The sequence below is a fragment of the Myxocyprinus asiaticus genome, chromosome 42 (genome assembly GCF_019703515.2).
Source record: "Myxocyprinus asiaticus isolate MX2 ecotype Aquarium Trade chromosome 42, UBuf_Myxa_2, whole genome shotgun sequence".
Taxonomy (NCBI): Eukaryota; Metazoa; Chordata; class Actinopteri; order Cypriniformes; family Catostomidae; genus Myxocyprinus; species Myxocyprinus asiaticus.
The window spans coordinates 35,942,125-35,961,925 of record NC_059385.1 but is presented as its reverse complement, the minus strand read 5'-3'; the positions used below and the strand labels follow the sequence as shown (position 1 = coordinate 35,961,925).

Genomic DNA, 19,801 nt, shown 5'->3' with positions numbered 1-19,801 from the left:
GTAGACTGAAGTACAATGCATAATCAATGTGCATGAATATTAAAACAGATTCTCCAATGCTGGAGTATAATCGGGCCTGCAAACATATGAGCAATGTGAAGCAGGCTCAACCGTGTGACAAGGCTGCCACACTGTAAAAACACACACTTTGTCACACCAAACATGAAGATTATGACTGGACGAGACACCTGAATTGAATGAATGGTGTATGCTACTACGAGTCTTCCTGACAGAACTACCAATATGCTTCCATATCTCCACCTCACACCTGTCGGTACCTACTAGGGCTCATCGACTAGATTCAGTTAAATACCAGGTGGCTTAGGCCAAATTTAACAAATCAAAAAACTGGTCATAGTGCGCCGCTCTAACAGTCCTTGGGTCACCCCACTTCATATGGTACCAAAGTCGGATAGTGGCTGTCGGTCATGTGGAGATTACCGACGAGTTAATGATATCACCTTGCCCAACCAGTATCCAGTACAACATATCCAGGATTTTTCAGCTCGTTTGGCTTGGAAAAACTGTTTTCTTACATTTTTTTAAGGTCAGCTGGTCTCAATCTCTAATCATGTGTCTACAAAATGGTTGAGTTGTTGTTTGTATGGTGAGCACTGAAGAAAGCTATGGGCTAAAACATTTGCTTGCTGGTCTGTTTTTAACTTACACACTGCACTTTTTCACCATGCAAGTTTAAAATAAATAAAAAATATATTTTGATAGACTTTTTACAGTCTGTTTGTCATTCAGTGTGCAGACAAAATCTCTTGTGGATAAAGCAGTTTTCTCAAAAGTGGACCTTGCTGTGGATCCCATCAGGTGCCAGTCAACCCTGAAGATGTCCATAGGACTGCTGTGATAATGCCATTTGGCCTGTTTAAATTCTTGTGAATCCCATTTTGGCCTTTTTTCTCCCAATTTGGAATGCCCAAATCCCAATGTGCTCTAAATCCTAATGGTGGTGTAATCCCAACTGCTTCCGTGTCTGAGACTGGCAATCCACGCATCTTATCACATGGCTCGTTGTGTGTGTGTGGAGGCTTCACGCACACAGAAGGCACACAGCAACCACGCTCAACTCACCACACGCCCCACCGAGAGCGAACCACATTATAGCGATCACGAGGAGGTTGCCCTGTGTGGCTCTACCCTCCCTAGCAACCGGCCAATATGGTTGCTTAGGAGACCAGGCTGGAGTCACTCAGCATGCCCTGGGATTTGAACTAGCGAACTCCAGGGGTGGTAGCCAGCGTCTTTACCACTGAGCTACCCAGGCCCCCCGTTTAAAATAAGGTGCAAACTTTCCAGTGTATGATAGATTCTGTTCTGAGAGGCCTTGACTTCCTTTTTGTGTACTTAGATGATATTCTAATGGTTAGCACTTCTAGAGAACAGCACCTGGATCATCTAAGATCACTATTTGTATGCCTCAGTCAACATGGTTTGATAAGAAATCCTGTGCCAATTTGGGTTGTCTGCCAAAGACTTTCTGGGCCAATGGATTACGAGTGAGGGTGTAAGTGTAGGCCGTTTTGGAGTTACTCATCCCCTGACTTTTTGGAAATGGTGAATTTTTATCACCATTATGATTGTACAGAGCTCTAAAAGGTAAATCAGTGAATGCACAAATCACTTGGTCAGAGGAGATGACTAAGGCTTTTGAGGGTGCTAATCAAACCTTGGCATGGAGAACCATGCTGTCACAGCCAGTCCTGGATGCACGTATAGCCATTACCACAGACGCCTTTGCGTGTGGGGGCATTTCATGAACAGCAAGGGGTCTGGCGCCCTCTTGCATTCTTCAGTCGGCAGCTTTGTTCTAATGTGAAAAAGTACAGTGCCTTCAACAGGGAGTTGTTCGCTTTTTATCTGGCAGTCAGACACTTCCGTTTCTTCTTGGTACAGAGCCTAGGTCTACCTACCAACAGTGGCATCTGGCCTTCATTTCTGAGTTTCCAACGAATATCAGACACATTGAAGGAAAGAGCAATGTTGTGGCAGATTGTCTTTCTAGAGCTACCATGGACACAGTGCACGTGGCGATTGACTTTGCCTGTCGCATGATCTTCTTTTGACAAATGCAGTCATGAATAATGACATTAAGAGGCAGAGCGGCATGCAAGTGTATTGGACTTCATTTAAATACAATATATACTCCTCTCTCTCACTTTTGCTTACATGCCAGTGAGTGCCATATGTTTCCTTCCCCTGGTGTAGTTTCAATTTATCCAACCACTACAACTTTGTTTGTTTAAATAAGGAATTGTCAGATCAAGCACAAGCTAGGTATGGGGTGCCACAAGGCTCAGTATTAGGTCCTCTGCATTTCTCCATGTATTTGCTTCCCTTGGGAGACATAATCAGGAACCATGGAATACATTTTTACTGTTATGCCGATGATACTCAGCTTTATATTTCCTTGAGACCTGACAAAATTTCCCAATTCTCCAAGTTAGGAGAGTGTATTAATGATATCAAAGACTGGATGGCTAGAAATGTCCTTTTACTCAATTTTGAAAAAACAGAGGTACTAATTATTGGACCAAAAACCTCTAAACAAAAACCTCTAAACTAAGCTGCTATAATATAATTTGTCTTTCGATGGATGTACTGTCATGTCATCTTCTAAAACATAGAACTTGAGTCTTATGTTTGATAGCAATCTGTTCTTTGAAAATCACATTTCCAGTGTTTGTAGAACAGTTTTATTCCACCTTAAAAATATTGCTAAGTTACAACACATGCTTTCTGTTTCTGATTATGTAAAGCTAATTCATGACCTCAAGACTAGATTATTGCAACTACTGGATGGATGTTCAGCAGGCTCAGTAAATGAGCTTCAGTTGGCTAAAAATGCAGCAGCTAGAGTGCTGACTAGAACCAAGAAATATGAAATAACATAACAGCCTAATTTTATTGTGACTACATTGGCTACCATTTGGGTTTGTATACATTTTAAAATTCTTCTAATTACTTAGCAAGATTTGAATTGTCTAGCTCCTCAGTGCTTAAGCGTCCTTCTATCCCTCTATAATTCATCATGTTCACTACGGTAAATTTTGATATTAGTAGAATAAAAATCAACAAAATGAGGAAAACAATACGGCAAAAGCCAAAACCATAAACAAAGCCATATGGCTAGCACTTCTTGTGTAGAATGCCAGAAGGGGAGAGAACATTTCAACAATGGCAGATCTCGCACCAGCCTGACTCTGCCAGTGTTCTGTTTCAGAGGAGTAGATTGTTTTGGTACATTCCTGGTGAAATGGGGGAGAAGCAATGTATTGATATAGGGTATAATCTTTCATTGCATGACTACTCGTTGTGTTCACTTGAAACTGCTGAGTAATATGGACACAGTCTCCTTTCTGATGGAGACTGGCTCTCAGGCATATGTTTGCTCACCAAGGCATGATTTTTAATTATGTTTTTCAATGAAACTGCTCAATGAGGACTCTAAGACCTTTAAGACATTACAGACATGACAACATAATTTTCTGCGAAGCTGCTTTGAAACAATATTTATTGTGAAAAGTGCTAAACAAATAAACATGAAAAAAAAAAAAATACATGTAACTCCTTTTAAAACCCTGGCTGATCAGGACACTAGTTTCAGAGGGATGATAGAGCTGAAAACAGACTCAGTACCATGAATCTAAATCTCCAAAGGTAGTAAGTATGTGGTACAGACCTCTATCACAAGTATTGCCAGATTATTTTTGGAGCAGCTTTATGAAGAATTATCTGCCCACTCAACAGCAACAAGTGGACCATGGGCACCAGTGACCATCAGCTCCCTTGGGCCCTGTGGGAGCAATTTACCTTTGAGCAGATGTCCGTTTGTTCCGCAAATGTCCAAGTTAAGAATAAACACTACCTTTGATCTGTTGCTTGCTTCGCCAAACTACCACCCTTCTCAGATGATGACAGCTGTAGGTATGAAGGGCTGCAGAAGAGGGGTAACTTAGTGGAGCCTTGGGAGAGCCTTCGTGCTGTGTTTATGTGCTGATCAAGCAGGAGATCAGCCAATTATGACCTAGCATTATTGCGAGGATACGGTCAAAACATTCTGAACTCAAAGTTGGACACAGTCAGAGAGTTTGTTCCTCTCTTCATTTTACTGACACCCTTTTTTGATTTGTGTGTGTTTATAATGGCAAAGTGTCCTATGTGTTGTTATTGTTAAATAGTTGTTAAACCATTATTTTGTATCTATAATTTATTATAGAGTACTTTAATTAGAATTGCATCAAACTCGTGGTACATCAATAGAGAATATGTTTGTAATTGCATGTATAATGGCAGAAAACCATTACATACAATTTCTTATGCACCATGGTTGATTAATTCTATATTATGCCATCTGTTTAATCTGCTCCTTGATTGTTACTACAGTTCAGTCATGACAACTCTTGGAAAGATGCATGTGAATGGGGGTATGAAATATTGATAGGATATTGGTCTTGGCAGGCTAGATCTGCTACGCTTCTGCAGACCAAATGCAGAGACTTGCTATTGCTAGAAAACACACAAACTGAGTTAGCATGTTGACATGCTGCTGCACATATAGACAAACGCCAGACATGCTGCATCGAGGATGTATTACATGCAGGGATGGATTAATCACCGAGCCAATTGGGCCGTTGCCCAGGGGCCTCTAAACCCAAAGGGTCCCAAGCTCTATATCAATTATTTATTTATTTTGAGATACCTATTATAAATCCATGTCAGCCTTATGTGAAATACCATTTGTTCAGCCGAATGCATGCTGGTCTACAGCAGCGCGAGCACAGGTACTTGAGTGCGAGCTCAGGGAATCTGTGTCTCACAAATGCAGCGCGTTTACTTGAAGGACTGCAGAGAACAGAGTCTGATTTACAAAACGCTTCCAAACTCAAAGATAAGGTGCAGTTTACCATGGCTGTGTACAAAGCTGATGGTTTAAATTCATATTAGCGACAGAATTGCAACAGTATAGAGGACTTTAAATGCATGCAGGACTTAAACATTTACATTTTTCATGATAAAGAGAAAGGTGCCTTAATACCTTAAATATGTGCACAGTAACCTTTAGTAATATTTGATTAACCGCGAGAGTTCATGAATGGTTATTGTGTTATTTGCCTAGAGTCGGGACTCCTGTTGGAAATCCCACGGCCCACGGGCGCATTGTTAAATACAAAACTATGTGATGTACACAACTGCTGCATGTGCGTTGGTACACATGCCACATATCTTTGGAAAGCTAAGATTCTTGTGATTCTATTGATGTAAATCATTTCAAGATACAATCAATTGAGGCAACTCACCTATAAAACCTCATAGTAGTCCACTGATCGATAACATCCTGTCAAAAATGGTCTTGTTACATTGGCAAATGTCCAAACGATCCAATCAAGTAAAATATTACACATTACATCAATAAATACCCACGGACTCTTTTTGCATCATTTCAAAGTACCCGGCAGATGTGCCTAATCTTACACGTATTCTCCGTCATAACTTCAGTTCACATGTAAACATTTCTGATATCTTGGTATCAAAATGGTTGCTGCACTCTGACCTTTGACCCAATAGGAGCTTCCATGTCCTGTCCATAGCCTTCAATATCCAACGAGAGTCCGCATCGAAAGGAAGTGCCTGCCCTTTTCCTTAGTGTAAAGATCGAGCCAATTGCAACCGATTGTGTGGATGACTGGCACATCATATAGCCAGTGAAATTCTGAAAACAATGATATGCCGCTTTAGTGGGAAGTTTCAAATCTACAACTAAGAAGTCCTTGTGTAAAGCTGGCTAACCATTGCCAAGTGATTTGTGTGTCTGTGTACAAAAGGTGAAAAGTGTAGTTTTGTGACTGTTGACGCTTCTGGAAGGTGAATAATGGTGAAACGGACGAGGAAAACAAACTATTCGCTCCAGGATGTGCTGGAAGAATGTACTCTGTCTGAAATTGACGAGTCTGGGGATGAAGTTTCAGAAGTAAACAGTGATGAATCATATATTGACTCCAAGGCAGAGGCAGTGTTTCTAAAGGGAGGAGACATTACTCTCGGCAAGTAAGTATTTTCTTATATTATATAACATATATTACTGTATATTCCGCATAAATAAGCTTTAGTTTGAATTATGAATACACATTTTGTAGATTACCTTTTGTCGTGTGTTTCCCCAGTGAGTCTGTTGAACTGTTTGTGGGAAGTGTTTGTATTTGTTTGTGCGTGTGTGAAGTTTTACCCCTTTGTTTCACTGTTTGTTTCAGATTCATATAGCCCTATTGGCATGGTATAAAGATTTTTACATTGTAAAAGCATACAGTATTTACAGTAAATATACATACATGCATACATATTTACACACACGAAAAGAAAAACTATATATATAAGTTGAATATAAGAATATAAGTTGTGTTTGTGTGTGTGTGTCTTGAGGTGTTACTGCTGACCTCTGGGGGAGGTGTGTGTGACTCTTTGTTTCATTGTGTGAACTGCTGAGATGTGAGGTGCAGATCAGCACTGGGCATTGAAGGACATCCCAGTTCCACCAGTGGTAAAGGAGTACAACCAGTATGTACTATATATTCAACTATGTTTTATGCTCTTTGAAATTTAATTATATTTGTGGTTGATATATTTATGTTTTGGTATATTTTTCTCAATGTTGTTTTTTTTTTCTGTCCATCCATCCAGGTGCATGGGTGGAGTGGACCTTTCTGATGCCCTGATAGGGTACTATAAAGTCATCCACAAGACCCAGAAGTGGTACAAGACGTTCTTTTATCATTTCATGGACATGGCAACTGTGAACGCCTTCTCCACATAGACATTGCAAAAGGTAAAGAAGAGGTGCCTATGCACCAGAAGGCATTCAGAGAGACCATTGCTGAGGAGCTGGCAGAGTTGGGGTCTCACTCCACAGCCAGACCCGTATCTCCTGCTCCACGCAGAGCACATCACAGGTCAGTGCATATCAGTAGACTCAGCACAGCTGGTCGACTGAAGTGCAGGCAGTGCCATGCAAAGACACCCAGTGAAGTGCTCCTCCTGTGATGTGCCTTTGTTCTTTGTCCCCAAACATGACTGCTACAATGACTGGCATGTTGCCAGAAACCCGTTAAAGGTATAATTGTATGTAAATATGTTGTGTAAAAAAGTATGTAAATAGTTTGGTGTGTATTTCTTATATAAAATGCTTTTCCACCATAGCACTTTTTTTGACTCTTTTATATGCACAAAGTTTTGTTTCAAGAATTGAAAAAAGCACTCTAATGTGTTTATGTTTCAGTTACTCTGTGTCAGCAATACTAATAGTGGATCTGGATATGGGATATGATAGCTCTAAGTGTCACCTTTCATTAGAGCCCAAAATTATGACTGTACGTTAAAGCGTTCCAAAGTAGTAGCTTTTTATCCTAGGTATGTAGTCATGGTTACCAAGGGTCCTTTGGAGTATCCAAAAGGCATTTTCGGAAAACGCCTGAGCATACCCTTAGAAAAACGTGTAAAATATTCATTTTCTGTAGTATTGTTATAAACTTTGAACTTGGACTAGGTAAGGCTTCATGCTGTGGTCCCATTGTGTTTTCCAGCTAATAGCTCCCAGTTATAGTCATCTGCAGGCATCTGTATGCAAAAAAAATAAAAAAATAAAAAAATAAATCAGGCGGAAAAAAACCCTTCTATTTCAGTGTGTTCAAACTTCTTTTACTCAACCAGTAGCACTTACAGTGATTCTGACTGCTGGGGAAAAACTTCAGAGTGTCACCTTTCAAAAGAGACTCCAAATTGTTCAAGAACAGCTTTTAATTTATGCCTTGAATAGGCATTTTAGGCTAATTTTACAGGATTGGGAAGAGCCATGGATGCGTCAAACCCAATCTCAGATAGCAGGGAATAAAGTGCATAGTGAGATATGAGCCTAAATAGCACAATACATAGATCTTCACATGATAAAATCACATTAAAGTTGAACAAAAATAATCTCTGTCACTGCCTGCAACATAGTAGGCCTATTCTTAATAAATGGAAAATGCGTAATTCTGCCCGGGCAGGTTCACTTTTCATGAGGCAGCGAATGCTACAGATTACAGGACTTCTTTGGGGTGCTTTGACTTTTAAATGATTCAGCATTTAACTTGTGTAATTATTGTCTGCACACCAGAGCAGGGTTGGCTCACCATTTATCAAGCTGAAACTTTGCCAGATGAAAAATAAATCTGCAATCATGTGTAACAGTCACATTAAGTCCTCTTTGCAACCTGAACTTCATCAACTTGAGCAACATATAGTTTTATCACTGAACTTTGGTCATTTAGTCTATTTAATGTATGTAGAGTAGTGCAGTAGAGCTTAATTATTTGAATATTACATCCACCAAGTTGTTATGTTTGATTATTCCACATTTATAGTTTTAGTTTACAATGCCTTTTGTCTTGTGGTACAGTGTTGTTGTTCAAGTTTGAGTTTTACTATTGTAGTTTATAGTGTATGTAGTCTAAAAGAAGAAGTGTTTCCTTTTTGACCACACACACCTTCACCTAAACTCCGAGTCCCAAGAAATCAGAGGAATAAAGATCTTCTTCTAGACCACTGGTTTCAAAAGTTATAACATACTGTATGCATGAAAATTTGTTGCTGGTTAGTTCGAAGGACTAACCACAAATTTTGTGTCAGTAATATTGAGACCCACTCAAATCAGTGTGCCAAATTTCACAACTTTAACCATATGCGCGCAGACAAAATAAGAAAACAGATTCAGTTGGTGCCAACATACCATTGGTGCTTGGTCCCAAACTATGTCACAGATAATTGCAGGATATTGGGTAAACAATTCAAAAGTTAATCAAATTGAGTTTGGAGAGCCGAAAAAACTTTAGCAACTTTAACTTGTTTAAACTTCAACAGCTTTGTGTTTGGAAAATTACATAGTGAAAATAAAGAGACGAAACAATGAAAAGCTATCAAACATATCATCCAGACATTTTATCGAGCTTTTCACATTAAAATCAGGTGAAATGGACAATTTTTGTGGTTTGACTGTGGTAATGTGTTGATTGACATGTCTGACCATGCTTGTTTGCGTGTGATCTCCAATGCATGCCTGCATTCATTCTGCTGCGCTCATGCAGATATCAGAACAACACATTATTCTTCTTTTCATCTACAGTATCTTCTTCTCCTTCACTTGCAATGTTGTGATAAAAAAAAGACAAAATCTGCTCTGCTTGAACAATGATGCATTCACACTTCTTATACCTTGCTTGGAATATTTCTGCAAAAGGTAATAATTTTATCCAAACAGTAAATAAATAGCCATTGCTAAAACAGAAGTATGACTTAAAGCAGCCACCATCACATTATATTGTATCTAAAATCAAACAACTCAAGGTGGTCAGAAAATTTTTGCATCAAGGCTTGGGTAAAACTCAAAAAGAATAAAGGTGTTTTCAAGTGTCCCAGAAACAGTTCAGCTTAAATGTACAATCAGGTTCATGGATATTTGTCAATGTGAATATTTATTGTTTTTGAACAAGAGTTTTGAATGACACACTGAATAACACGGTCTAGGCCTAAATGGCAAAAAAAAACAACAACACAGGAATATGATGGAATGGTGAACACATGCACGCACGCACACACTCACGCACACACACACTATAAAATAAGGTTTGTGGATATATCCAAATATTTCAAATATCTGTTAGTTTCATTGCTATTAAAATATAGATTTATAGATGCTAGATTACATAAGGCCCAGATAATAAATAAATAAATAACAAATAAATAAAGAAAATAAATACAACAAAATGGGCCACATTTAATGCAAGCTAAAACTTGGGGACAAGGCCTTCCCACACTGGAGCGGTGAAAGTTATAAGCACTAGGTTATAAGTGTTGTTTGTGTAACCGTGTCTTCTGTTTAGTAAGCTGGATAGACTGTTAGAGGATTTTTTTTTTTTTTTGGTCAATAAAACCTAGTGAATACATAATTTACTGTAGTAATCTTTTGAAGCACACAGCACGCATACCCCATCACCTGACTCTCAAATATACCACTCTGAACATTACAAAATTCTGTACAATAGGCAATTTGTTGTTAAACTGATAACAGATATACACATAAACATGACACAAAGGAACAGTTTGAATATAATGTAACATTCCATATGGTTATGAAAAGACGATGTTAAAAAAAGATTTAGACAATAACTAATTGAGTAAAAGAAATAATAATAAAAAGCTGTTGCCATCTGCGGTATAACACATAGCATCATCACGTGGTTTTAGAACTTTCCATGATGCATTGCTTGAGAAGCCAATGAACATGATTGACAAAGTGAGCCATATATTCAGTCATTCAGAAAAAAATGGAAAAATGACATGTCAGAGAAAATAAAAAATCGTCTTCTTGAACAAATGTCTGATATACTTTATTTAAAACAATAACAGTGTCTGCGGTATAATTATGTTTGTTTAACATCAGATTTGATATGATTTGCATCTTGTGAATATTTTTTTTCCACAAATTTTTCTATTTAGTTCTTTATTTCTATTTTTGATTCATCCATATTTTTGCTCTTGCAGTAGAAAAAGTGAAATAAAGTGTATCTGCAGGGTGATTTACATTACATTTTTCAGTTGTAATGCAGCAGCCACACATATTTAGACTCGAGTCAAAATCTAGGAGTTTTTATCAGCAAGAACAACATCAAACATTTTTCAATGTTCCAACAAGGAGTGCTGGTGGAGTTTTTTTTCACACAGAATTTTTTTTTGTAAAGTCGTGAATATATGGCCCAGTGTCATAATGCAGTTTCTTTTATCCAAAACTGAAATTAAAAGGCGACATTGATATTATTTTTTCTACCATTGAAATACTGTGACCTCAGCTACATGTGAATGGCACTTTTATCCACAACACCAAAACATTTTATACATGTTGAATTTATAAAAGTCTTTGTTTCACTACATCACTAAAATAAAAGTGGAAGTTTTTCTTGTTGCAATAATTTCCCTCCAATACTTATAGAAAATAAAGGTTTAGTGGTCTACAGTGTTTTTCTTCGATGCATCGCTCACACAGCTATAGGATCTTGGTTGGCCATGACGGTGCTCAGTCTGCACTGCAGGTCGTCCTGCGGCGACAGGTGCAGGACAGAGTTAGTTCTGTTGCCCTCCAGCCCGTCTAGAACCACATTGGTGGTGGCAGCCAGTGGATTCTGTAAGCCCAGAAACGGTGTGTCCTCCCCGTCTCGCTCGTCTTCCGTCTCACTCTCAGAGCTAAAGCTCTCAGAATTACTGATGCTGGTCGGCTCCATCTGAGTTCTGTTACTCTGGTGAACAGGGCTGTGCGGGGGCAAGGACAGGGCGGCCGCCGCGATCGTGCACCGCGGTAAACTCTCGTCCTCCTCGTCCTCTGTGATGTGCTGGGGGCTGGGCGGCGGGCTCGGCAGATCCAGGCCATGGTTGTAGTGCGCGGAGTTATGGAGAGGATTCGAATGGCCTGACTTTTGCACCTGGTTTTTTTCACACAGGATCGGGGGTGTCCGGAAGAGCAGGGGGCGCTCTTCCTCTCCTGAGGGACTCGTTGCCATGGATGGGACAGAGGTTGCTAGGCTGGAGAGAGGAGCCGACATCTCGGAGGGAGGCGAGGACGGTGTCACTGGAGAGAGAAGCCCCATAGGCGACAGACGGGTGGGTGTGGTCATGGCTGAGACGTACCTGGAGGAAGAAACACACGCCTGCTTTATATATCAAGAGTAATGCAGCACCTCCTTTTCAAGGCTGGGGAAGCTAACTACAGTTACCCTTTAGAAAAAGTATTTAGCTCAACTGCCAAGTCTTAACAAAAAGTATCTAACTTTTATGAAGCAACTTAAAACAATAGTTCACCAAAAAAAAAAAAAAAATCTCTCATCATTTACTCACCCTCATGCCATCCCAGATGTATGTGACTTTCTTTCTTCTGCAGAACACACACACACACACAAACATTTTTAGAAGAATATTTCAGCTCTGTAGGTCCATACAATGCAAGTGAATGGGTGCCCAAATTTTGAAGCTCCAAAACCAAATAAGGGCAATATAAAAGTACTCTAGACGACTCTGGTGGTTAAATCCATGTCTTCAGAAGCAATATGATAGGTGTGGGTGAGAAACAGATCAATATATAGGTCCTTTATAACTATAAATTCTCCTCCCTGTTCAGTCAATCTACACTTTACTTTCACTTTCACATTCTTCTTCTTGTGTTTTTGGTGACTCATGTTCTTCATGCATATCGCCCCCTACTGGGCAAGGCGAAGAATTTCTATCAACAATTTACTTAAATATTGATCTGTTTCTCACCCAAACCTATCATGTCTGAACACATGGATTTAACCACTGTAGTCGTATGGATTACTTTTATGCTGCCTTTATGTGGATTTTGGAGCTCCAAAATTTTGGCACCCATTCACTTGCATTGTATGGACCTACAGAGCTGAAATATTCTTCTAAAAATCATAATTTGTGTTCTGCAGAAGAAAGAAAGTCATACACATCAGGAATATCATGAGTAAATGATAAGAGAATTTTCATTTTTAGGTGAACTATTCCTTTAAAGGGACAAACTTTCAATGAAAGAACAATCTTCAGCATCAGTGATGTTGAAGCTACTTTGAAACTGTACTCACAACTTTAAGTAGATAAACTATAGCTCCTCTTTTAAAAAAAGTAGTCCGCTACACTGCAGGCTACTAACAAAAAGTAACAAAGCGATGAAACTACATGAAGCTACACTATATTGCCAAAAGTATTTGCTCATCTGCCTTTAGACGCATATGAACTTAAGTGACATCCCATTCTTAATCCATAGGGTTTAATATGACGTCGCCCCACCCTTTGCAGCTATAACAGCTTCAACTCTTCTGGGAAGGCTTTCCACAAGGTTTAGGAGTGTGTTTATGGGAATTTTTGACCATTCTTCCAGAAGCGCATTTGTGAGGTCAGACACTGATGTTGGATGAGAAGGCCTGGCTCGCAGTCTTCACTCCAATTCATCCCAAAGGTGCTCTATCGGGTTGAGGTCAGGACTCTGTGCAGGCCAGTCAAGTTCTTCCACACCAAACTTGCTCATCCATGTCTTTATGGACCTTGCTTTGTGCACTGGTGCGCAGTCATGTTGGAACAGGAAGGGGCCATCCCCAAACTGTTCCCACAAAGTTGGGAGCATGGAATTGTCCAAAATCTCTTGGTATGCTGAAGCATTCAGAGTTCCTTTCACTGGAACTAAGGGGCCAAGCCCAGCTCCTGAAAAACAACCCCACACCATAATCCCCCTCCACCAAACTTCACAGTTGGCACAATGCAGTCAGACAAGTACCGTTCTCCTGGCAACCGCCAAACTCAGACTCGTCCATCAGATTGCCAGATGGAGAAGCGTGATTCGTCACTCCAGACAACGCATGTCCACTGCTCTAGAGTCCAGTGGCGGCATGCTTTACACCACTGCATCCGACGCTTTGCATTGCACTTGGTGATGTATGGCTTGGATGCAGCTGCTTGGCCATGGAAACTCATTCCATGAAGCTCTCTACGCACTGTTCTTGAGCTAATCTGAAGGCCACATGAACTTTGGAGGTCTGTAGCGATTGACTCTGCAGAAAGTTGGCGACCTCTGCGCACTATGCGCCTCAGCATCCGCTGACCCCGCTCTGTCATTTTACGTGGCCTACCACTTCGTGGCTGAGTTGCTGTCATTCCCAATCGCTTCCACTTTGTTATAATACCACTGACAGTTGACTGTGGAATATTTAGTAGCGAGGAAATTTCACGACTGGACTTGTTGCACAGGTGGCATCCTATCACAGTACCACGCTGGAATTCACTGAGCTCCTGAGAGCGGCCCATTCTTTCACAAATGTTTGTAGAAGCAGTCTGCATGCCTAGGTGCTTTATTTTATACACCTGTGGCCATGGAAGTGATTGGAACACCTGAATTCAATTATTTGGATGGGTGAGCGAATACTTTTGGCAATATAGTGTATTTAAAGAATAATTTTTGGTAACCCTTTTTTTTTTTTTTAAGGGTCCACAATAATGCACTAGATAAGCATTAATAAGACAGTAATGAATAAATAACTGAATGTAGAGTAAAGCAACATGATTTAAAACTTATTAAACATCATATTTATGTGTAGAATGTGATGTAATTAATGCTCAATTTCTAATTAACTGAAGCATAGTAAGGCTATCTTAGCCATAGTTTACAACTTAATCAAGCTTCTTATTTTTGTGTAGAAAGTATCGTAATTAATCTATTTCAGATTTTCAGAACTCAACTTTATTAAATAATATTAAGCCAGTTATTAAGGCTAATTTTATTGACTTTACAAAGCTGTTAATAATACATTTATAAAATACTCTGTTTAAGACAGCTTGACCCCCTATTCTAAAGGGTCCTGCTCAAGTTATTGGCTTATTATGCAACGTTTAATTTACAATAAAATTCTCGGAATATTTTAAATTTACTGAAAATACTGTAAACACCTAATAAAGTGTGTAAGTACTGTAAATGTTTCACTTTTTAAGAGGCAGTCATTTGTCTTTATTTTAAGATTTTAGCAATAAAACCAATACTAATTAGTCATAATTACTGTCTTAATATAGTCAAATAATCTGAAAACAACAATAACAACAACAACAACAACAACAACATAAGTGCAAAGCAAATCAATAACTTGAATAGGTTAAACTTCCTCTTTAGAACAGTTGTCTATTTAGCCTTAACTACTATCTTAATATTGTTTAGTAAACTTCATATATGATGGATATCTGAAATAGAACATTCATTTCAATACTTTATACACAAAAATAAGACATTAAATAAGTTGTAAATAATGCTAAGATAGTTACTCTACATTCAGTTCATTAGAAATTAAGCATTAATTATATATTAATTATATACGGATTTCTGATTGCAGAATTCACTTATATGAGCTGATAGTAAAACAGTACATTTAATTAGGGTGACATTCCCTTGTCTGAAAGAAAAGTATTCTTTAGGGATTATTTTATATAACAAAATTATTTTAGGACAGTTTAGGAGAGTGTGTTTGATTATTGCTTCAGATTACTTGGGAAACTTGTTACTGGAAAAGCTACACTATTTTAAAAACAGCTGAGCTACTGTCACGATACTGAAAAAAAACAAAACGAGTTAATTTAGCTAGTAAGTTACTCCCCAAAACAGATCATTATTCGATATAGAACATCTTGTTAAAACATGAGCTCATCAGTTGCTACAGCATGAGTGTGAGGGGTGAAGAGCGGAGATCTTTCTATGGCTCAGTATGGTGCGGTACCTCTCGCTGTAGGGCGAGTCTCTGCAGGAGCTCTTCAGGTAATCATGGAGTTGGTGGACACCTCCAGTAGCGTTCAGACGCCCCCTGTGGCTGGGTGTCCCGTGTTGGCAGTTCTCCTGTGATGACTTCACCAAGACTGCATGACTGTCAGAACCCATGCTGTCTGTTTGCCTGTTACTCCAGCTGTGAGAACAAAAAACCAACCCCTATTTACACTAGTATTTTCTCTGTTTGTAAGGCCTCAGTTCAGTTCAGCTGATTATACACAGATATTTCATACAGTAATATATTTTTATTTATCATCTCTTTCTCTAGATAATCAATAGAGTGCGACAGTGAGTGTCCACTTATTCTTTACTTTTTTTAACAGTTAAAATGTTGTAAAAAAATACGGGTTGCACTTTATTTTACAGTACGTGTACTTTTGGTATATTTCCACTGTACTTACCCAAGAAAGTACTGAATAAAATTAGGTAACTACATGAAATTAATATGGGTTAAGGTTAGGGTTGGGGTTAGGTTTAGGGTTAGTACCTAGTAATCACTTTAGTTGTTGTAATTATTTAGTATGTAAATCTAGAACAGTACAGTTAAATAAAGTGCTACCAAAATATGTTTTCAAAGTAAAAAGTATGATTTATCTTATAGTTAATGGCATCAATTTATATCTTATTTAACAAGAGAATGCATGTACTTTTATGCTAAACTACTGCTAAAATTACGGTGAAAATGAATAATTGAATGTTCCATGAAGATCCTGTGTGACCCAACACATTATGTATATATTATATTCTATGCAAATATATATCTTCTTTTGTTAGTAGTTATGCACATTGGGGTGTTTTCTGTTAAATTTGATGTAGTTTAGCTAATGTTTAATGCATTATTTCAGTGTCACGTGTGTTACCCTGACGGTGCTTTGTGTTAGTGTGAGCGACACTGTTCACTGTCTGTTCATGCGTATTGCTCATTGCTCCTGGAAGTGAAATTTAAAGGGATAGTTCACCCTAAAAAGAATTCTCTCATTTTCTGCTGAAGAAAGTAAGTCATCCACATCTGATGGCTTAAGGATGCGCAAATGATAAGTGAATTTTCATTTTTGGCAGAACTATCCCTTGAAGTCATCATGTGGCCTGTTGTTTTACCACCTGTGTTACTTTATAATGGTTAATAATTCATTTAACAGTACAAAGTGTATTTTTGTAGTTCCAGTAGGTTGTATATTAACATTATATCATTTAATGAACAGTAAAATATACAGGTACTGAAATGGCATGCCTGAAACATGGTCACTGTATTCTTTACGATGATTTTCTGGCAACCACCACTGCCAGTTTTTTACTAAGTTTAACAGGCTTGTTATTTTTTTTTCTCACACTAACTTTGTGGTGTCTACAGAAGCTCCATCATCACCAAATAACCTCAGAGCTCATGATATTGCTAAGTCTCTACATTTTCAGTAAGAATCAAACCTACTGAGTAGATTTCAAATGAGATGTCACAGTAACTTCTGGAACTCTACAGTTGCACTCTATTCTCATATCTTCTCAGTTCTGGCCAGTGATCTTGTGTGTTTGCTGTTGAGTTATTGAGATACTGTACCATTGGCTGTTGGAGTGAGGGACAGCAACTGACGGATGTGTTGATGAAGTGAGCTCGTTTATGGACAGAGATGTTTCTGCTTCTTTATCCATCACATGCACATGAGGAGGGATCACATTGTTCGGCATGTAATGCTGAAATGCACGTTGAAGCACAGGTGAACAGCATTCAATAGTCATTCTTTTCTGAAAACTCTGTTTCATTTCATTAACATTGGTTGTGAAAAATAAAACTGTATTTTGTTTCCTTGTTATGCGACTGTTAACATAAAACCTAAGATCATGCTCCCTGAAATGAAATGTATTACAAGGCACACTGAATCTGAGTAATGCTACCAGAATTTAGTTACACAAAATTTTAAGCAGGCTATATAATTTCCAAATGTACAGTGACAGGGTCGCAATAATGTCACATTAAAAGTTAGTCTTTTATTTAGTAACAATAAAAAAATACTGACAGTACTTTGCTTTGAAAGACTGTGAAGACAAATTTAAGTTTAAAAATCAGCCAATGAAAAAGTCATTTTGTGGACCACTAATCTGAATACTGATGCGTCCCTATATGTCAGTGTTATGGCCCTGGACTTTGGTGCTGAGGTGAGGAAAAATGATTTTGAGAAAGTTCAGCAGTAACCTTTTCAAATGACATTACTTACAGTACTGTGCAAAAGTTTTAGGCACTTGTGAAAAATGTTGCATAGTGAGGATGTCTTAAAGCAGACCCAGCCCTGTCGTTGCTGTGTCCGGTGCATTCTTTGTGCATCTACTTGGATCGCACGCAGAGCTTCAGACGCTCTGAGCAGCTCTTTGTCTGTTTCGGCGGACAGCGGAAAGGGAACGCTGTCTCCAAACAGAGGCTTGTCTACTGGATCGTGGATGCCATCGCTCTGGCATATCAGGCCCAGGCCGTGCCCGCCCCTTTGGGAATACGAGCACACTCTACAAGGAGTGTGGCATCCTCGTGGGCACTGGCCAGTGGCACCTCTCTAGCAGACATCTGCAGAGCAGCGGGCTGGGCAACACCCAATACCTTTGCGAGATTTTACAATCTCCAGGTTGAGCCTGTTTCGTCCCGTGTTTTGTCAGGTACGAACAGGTAAGTTTGGGAATACGGAACAGCTGGCCGGGTGTATCGCTTGCGTATAGCGCCTTTCCCCTCCGTGAGGCGAAGATGTGCGCTCTTCTCACATGCGAGTTCACGAACCCGTGAACCTTGGATGTCCTTCCTCCCTAGCCCTGTGGCTCACAAATTCAGCAGAGGAATCTGCAGCCGGACCCAGTACGTGTGCTAATATTCCCTGTACTGGGATAGGTGCTCCACAGGTGCCAGTTACTCCGGTAACCCCCTGTGATGTATTTCCGCGGTACGGTCTCCCTGTCAGCAGACCCGCATCTCCCTTGGGCAGAGCTCTCTCTGCCCCCAGTCGCTGTGTTTGTAGAGCTCCCCCCTTCAAGGCAGGACCTACCACCGCGCCTCTTCCATGTGCGGCTGGTGAGCCCACGTGACGTATTGCCACGTTACCTCCCCATTGGGCAGGATGTGGTCTCCGCGGGGTCTTTTCCCCCTGAAAGAATAGGAAAGGAAAAGAACACCTTCTCCAGCGTGAATAATAGCGTTAGATGGCCCCAGATGAATCTAATACTCTGTGGAGAAAAAACATAGAGAGAAAAGGCCACGGCTGGCGCGGCCTGCTCTCATGCTAATTACGTCGCTTCCCCCTCTCAGGGGTGTGGGGAACCACATGACATCTTTTGGGGCGTTGGGGGAGGCTACGTGCAGACTGATGCACCTGCTATTACGCACGCAGCAGCTTGCTTGCACCTGCATCAGCAGTTCACGTAACACAGTTCAGCTGTTGTGGCGTTTTGGCATAGGGACTCCTAGTGTCACTACATCAACACAACGTCGAGTGAGTGACAGAAGGGGAATGTCTTGGTTACTGTCGTAACCTCCGTTCCCTGATGGAGGGAATGAGATGTTGTTCCCTCTTGCCACAACACTGTACTACCCGCTGGAATGTCCGGGACCCTGTCTAGGCTCCTCAGCACAAAACCTGAATGAGTGGTTGCGAGCTAGCTCCTTTTATACCCATATGTCAGGGGGAGTGGCATGCAAATTCCACTCACCAATTCTCATTGGCCTTTTCTCAAAGATCAGAGGTGTTTGGGGCTCCCAAGAGCAACCCCTAGTGTCACTACATCGACACAACATCTCATTCCCTCCATCAGGGAACGGAGGTTATGACAGTAACCAAGACGTTTTCCTATTGACACACTAAAGCTGAAGATATAAATAATCATCTTAAGACAAATGTTTTTGTGAAACATCTTAAGTGCCTAAAACTTTTGCACAGTACTGTAAATAAAAAAGCATGAGCATTAATGGCATAAGCAGGATATTGATTTTAGAGTATTTAACCCATTGATGATACTCACATTGTCCAGCTGCAGGTTTTCAGGGGGAGGGTGTGGATGCTGAGGGGATTTAGCTGCAGCGTTTCGCTCTCGTAAACTCTGTCGCAAGCGATCGTGCAGCTTTTTCCTCTGTTTTCTACATGGACAGAAACACACACAGCTGTTAGACAGCAGCGGATGAGTTTCAGTCATTCCTTCATTCCTCATTTTAGTTTTTGAGTAAAACATTAGTACAAACTAAAAACAGTGAAAGTGTGCATTACTTTGTTTTGCAGTAAGCCACCACACACATGATGCCAACCACTAGAAGAGCGATGCAGATGCCTGTTATTGTCAAAACGCGTTTCTGATAGAGCTCCTCTGCTTCTGGAAGAGATCACACATCACTTTTTACACTTTCAGGAAAAACACACACACATTAGCATCACATTTACATTCGTACTC

The 19,801-nt window shown here is 39.8% G+C and overlaps 1 protein-coding gene across 8 annotated transcripts in view; it reads right to left on the bottom strand.

The window, feature by feature from the left end:
- Positions 1–8,977: 8,977 nt before the first annotated feature.
- LOC127432341 (pro-neuregulin-1, membrane-bound isoform-like) overlaps positions 8,978–19,801 on the bottom strand; it is a 147,163-nt gene continuing 136,339 nt past the window's right edge. For 7 of the 8 annotated variants that reach the window (XM_051683277.1, XM_051683276.1, XM_051683278.1 and 4 more), the window contains 5 exons: positions 19,621–19,723; positions 19,379–19,493; positions 16,944–17,077; positions 15,342–15,524; positions 8,978–11,718 (listed from right to left, as the gene is read on the bottom strand). In XM_051683277.1, the coding sequence (XP_051539237.1) occupies positions 11,073–11,718; positions 15,342–15,524; positions 16,944–17,077; positions 19,379–19,493; positions 19,621–19,723 (1,181 nt within the window). In that variant the 3' untranslated portion in view covers positions 8,978–11,072. The remainder of the gene's footprint in view (positions 11,719–15,341; positions 15,525–16,943; positions 17,078–19,378; positions 19,494–19,620; positions 19,724–19,801) is intronic. The other variant, XM_051683280.1, reaches the window with a different exon arrangement.